This window comes from Centruroides sculpturatus, unplaced genomic scaffold (genome assembly GCF_000671375.1).
Source record: "Centruroides sculpturatus isolate CEXI.00-Female unplaced genomic scaffold, Cexi_2.0 scaffold1876, whole genome shotgun sequence".
Lineage (NCBI taxonomy): Eukaryota > Metazoa > Arthropoda > Arachnida > Scorpiones > Buthidae > Centruroides > Centruroides sculpturatus.
In genome coordinates this window covers 55260-56356 of record NW_019386096.1, presented here as the reverse complement: position 1 = coordinate 56356, position 1097 = coordinate 55260, and the positions used below count along the sequence as shown (strand labels likewise).

Sequence of the window (1097 nt, the reverse complement as noted above, 5' to 3'; positions counted from 1 at the left end):
CTTTTTTATAATATATTTTAAAGTTTGAAAATTAAAAAAAAAAATTGAAAACATTTATTTGAACTTATTCAATGCAGTTTTTTACATTTTGTTTAAGATTTATTGCTTAAGTTAAATGAAATAAATAATTTTTCCATTACAGAAGAAAATTCTAAGCATCGATTTGGTCTGAATCATTTTGAAAAGTATCATTATGAAAATGAAAAACCTTCCACTACACATACTATACATATACCATTTTATATGTACACAAATAAAGATTACTTTGGCTTCAAGAAAGATGAAGTGAAAATAGATCCCCATAGTAAATTTACATTAGTATTGCCTCCAGGATCAGAGTGTAAAGAGTATCAACCTGAAGAACTGTAAGTAAATTTCAATTTCTAGTTTTTCAGTATAGATTATAATTTTTCTTAACACACTAAATAAATATAATTGTTTATTTTAGTAATAATATTGAAGAAGATGTAACAGCCTGGGATCAAGGAAATATGTGGCCTTTTACATGTTACAGTCCAAGAAATAGAAATTGTTTAACATGTTTCAAAGATATATCTCCAGAAGAATTACGATGGGGTATGATTGAAGCTGAACGTTATGGAACAGTACTTCCATACGTAAGTATTATATTTATAAATTTTTGTTTCATTAAATTATTTCTTACATTTTAAATTATTTTAAAAATCAAAATATTATTTATTGACCAAAAACATTTATATGTGAAACTAAATTTTGCTGAAACTGTAAAACAGCCATAATGCAATGTTGACTAAAGCATTAATCTGATTTCTGCTAAAAGCAAGTTCTTTACTTTGCTAAGAAAAATGAGCAAGATTTTTTTATCTTGCTATTTTAAGTGAAAATTTTTTTACTTGGACTGAGATAACTAGAATAAGTCTATTAGTAGTTATTGGAGCTCTAGAAAATTGTTAAAAGAAAATACTAAGATTGTTAAAAGAAAATACTTGTTCAGATTCAAAAAAGGATTATTATAATAATAATCATTGTTTGATTAACAAATCTATAAACATCATCATGAGTGCTCTCATGCCCCGCTGCTTACAAGAGAAATACAATACAGCTAGTTCAGGGAGACA

General features: G+C 25.7%; 1 protein-coding gene across 1 annotated transcript in view; it reads left to right on the top strand.

Annotated features, from left to right (window-relative positions):
• Nucleotides 1–713, top strand: part of LOC111613568 — a 9741-nt gene extending 9028 nt beyond the window's left edge. The window contains exons 3-4 of the mRNA XM_023354918.1: nt 143–365; nt 449–713. Of these exons, the coding sequence (XP_023210686.1) occupies nt 143–365; nt 449–671 (446 nt within the window). The 3' untranslated portion in view covers nt 672–713. The remainder of the gene's footprint in view (nt 1–142; nt 366–448) is intronic.
• The last annotated feature ends 384 nt before the right edge of the window (nt 714–1097 follow it).